This window comes from Rhincodon typus, unplaced genomic scaffold (assembly GCF_021869965.1).
Source record: "Rhincodon typus isolate 14 unplaced genomic scaffold, sRhiTyp1.1 hic_rhity00000062, whole genome shotgun sequence".
Classification (NCBI taxonomy): domain Eukaryota; kingdom Metazoa; phylum Chordata; class Chondrichthyes; order Orectolobiformes; family Rhincodontidae; genus Rhincodon; species Rhincodon typus.
In genome coordinates this window covers 162,650-165,218 of record NW_025965700.1, presented here as the reverse complement: position 1 = coordinate 165,218, position 2,569 = coordinate 162,650, and the positions used below count along the sequence as shown (strand labels likewise).

The 2,569-nt window shown below is 59.6% G+C and overlaps 1 protein-coding gene across 1 annotated transcript in view; it reads right to left on the bottom strand.

The window, feature by feature from the left end:
* Positions 1–2,569, bottom strand: part of hirip3 (HIRA interacting protein 3) — a 7,420-nt gene that overhangs the window by 1,538 nt on the left and 3,313 nt on the right. Inside the window, exons 4-5 of the mRNA XM_048621125.1 lie at positions 1,645–2,255; positions 1,060–1,237 (exon numbers count right to left, since the gene is read on the bottom strand). Of these exons, the coding sequence (XP_048477082.1) occupies positions 1,060–1,237; positions 1,645–2,255 (789 nt within the window). The remainder of the gene's footprint in view (positions 1–1,059; positions 1,238–1,644; positions 2,256–2,569) is intronic.

Here is a 2,569-nt window from a genome sequence, read left to right as displayed (position 1 = left end):
AGGGAGTGAGATCGGGAGTGAGATGGAGAGTGAGGAGGTGAGGGAGGAAGAGAGAGAGATCGACAGTGAGATGGAGAGTGAGGAGTTGAGGGACAGAGACAGAGATCGACAGTGAGATGGAGAGTGAGGAGATGAGGGAGGGAGAGAGTTAGAGTGAGATGGAGGAGTGGAGTTAGTGAGTGAGAGGGAGAGCGAGGAGGTGAGGAAGGGAGAGATTGACAGATAAGCGCAGATGAGAGAGACAAGAAGCAGAGAGTGAGAGATAGAGACAGTATGAGGGAGGGAGAGGAAACAGAGAAAGTGAAAGGGAGGAGAGAGAAGAATCTGACATGAGTTGAGCTTGCGTTTCCTGAGCAGACTGTCCCCCAGCTTTCACATCGCGCAGCAAAAGATATTCAAACATTTCACTGGAACGATTCCTGTTCGATCATTTCAGATCCAAACGTCCCACTGGGGATGAGAACACCTCCCCTTCCCGCCCACTCCCCTACCCCAGGGTGTCAGTCCACTGAGCACTGATACCCCATGGGGCACAGAGCCCCTCAGGGAACACCATCTCTCCCCCCACCCCCCACACACAGGGTACAGACCCCCTCAGGGAGCACCAACTCCAACCCCACACACACACAGAGAGTACAGACTCCCTCAGGGAGCACCGACTCTCGCCCCCCCACCACACACACACGGAGGGTACAGACCCCCTCAGGGAGCACCGACTCCAACCCCACCCCCCCCCCACAAGCACACACAGACGGTCAGACCCCCTCAGGCAGCACCATCTCTACCCTGCCTCCCAACACACAGTGGGTACAGACGCCCTCAGGGAGTGCTGACTCTCCCCCCCTGCCAACACATACAAGGTACAGACCCCCTCACGGAGCACTGACTCTACCACCCCCCCTGCCAACACACACAGAGGGTACAGACCCCCTCAGGAAGTGCTGACTCCGCCTAGTGTACAGACAGCACCCCCACCCCTGTCACCCAGGTGTTGTGAGGGCAGTGTGTAGTGGGGGTGGGTGTTAAGAGAGGCTGGATGACGGCCCGCTCTGTCAGTACCTTTAATACCGAGGTCTTCCAGCTCCTGGCGGAGTACTCTGATCTTGGCCTTGTTGCTGCGGCAGTCGGCAAACAGCTTCTTGTAATTACGGCGGACCCCGCACGCAGCAATACAGCGTTTCAGGCGTTTGATGGTGGGGTGCTCTTCCTGCCTCGTCTCCTTCTCGTTCAGCTTCCTCTGTAACAGTCAGAGAGAGGGAGCTTTACCCTGTATCTAACCCCGTGCTGTCCCTGGGAGTGTTTGATGGGAGGGGACAGCGTAGAGGGAGCTTTACCCTGTATCTAACCCCGTGCTGTCCCTGTCCTGTGAGTGTTTGATGGGGGGGACAGTGTAGAGGGAGCTTTACCCTGTATCTAACCCCGTGCTGTCCCTGTCCTGTGAGTGTTTGATGGGGATCAGTGTAGAGGGCGCTTTACCCTGTATCTAACCCCGTGCTGTCCCTGAACCTGGGAGTGTTTGATGGGGGGGCCAGTGTAGAAAGAGCTTTACTCTGTATCTAACCCCATGTTGTCCCTGGGAGTGTTTGATGGGGGGACAGTGTAGAGGAAGATTTACTCTCCGACGAAGAGAGGGGAGGTGCTCACCTTGTCGTGTTTCTTTGCCTTGTTGTGTGAGATCTTTGCTCTGTCTCCATCGCTCTCACTGCTGCTGCTCGAACTGTCGCTGCCTCCTTTCGGGGCCCGTTCCTGGCCCCTGGAGGACGGGGACCCCTCACCCCCTGAGCTCTCGTCCGCGGAGCTCTTTGCCCCAGCTCTTTGGCCCTCGTCCTCACCGGACGCCAAGGTCTGAGAGTCGCTGTCCTCCTCCTCCCCTTCCTCCTCGCTGTCCTCTCTGCGTTTCTGGCCCTGCGATGGGGCGGGACGCGGTCCCTTGCCATTTCTGGGTCCCCCGGAACCCCGGTCGCTGTCCCCCATGCTGTCGCTCTCCGATGAAACTCCCTCCGTCCTGCTCTCGCGCTCCGCCCCGGAGCTCCGTCCCCGCAGCATCCCTTCGCCGACCGACCCTCCAGTGCCCTCCGGCCGGAACACTCTGACCCGGCGAGGTGCGATCTCCGTGGTGCGGGGACGAGGTTTGTCGGAGACTTGCTCCTCCTCCTCCTCCTCCTCGCTGTCCCCAGGGTCCGGTGAGGGGCTCTCCCTCCGCACTGCGCTCCCGCCCCGGCTCCCAGCTTTCTCCATCAGAATGGGCGGCTCGTCTTTAACACACAGATCAGGGTCATGAGTGAGGGGCAAGTTAACGTCGCCTGCACCCACTTCCCTACCCCAGTCACCTCCTCCAGCACCCTACGCCCCCTCCCTATCTGTCACCCCCTCCCTATCCCTGTAACCTCCTCCAGCCCCCTACACCCCCTCCCTATCTCTGTTACCTCCTCCAGCCCCCTACACCCCCTGCCTATCTCTGTCACCCCCTCCAGACCCCTACACCCCCTGCTTATCTCTGTCACCCCCTCCAGACCCCTACACCCCCTGCCTATCTCTGTCACCCCCTCCAGCCCCTACACCCCCTCCC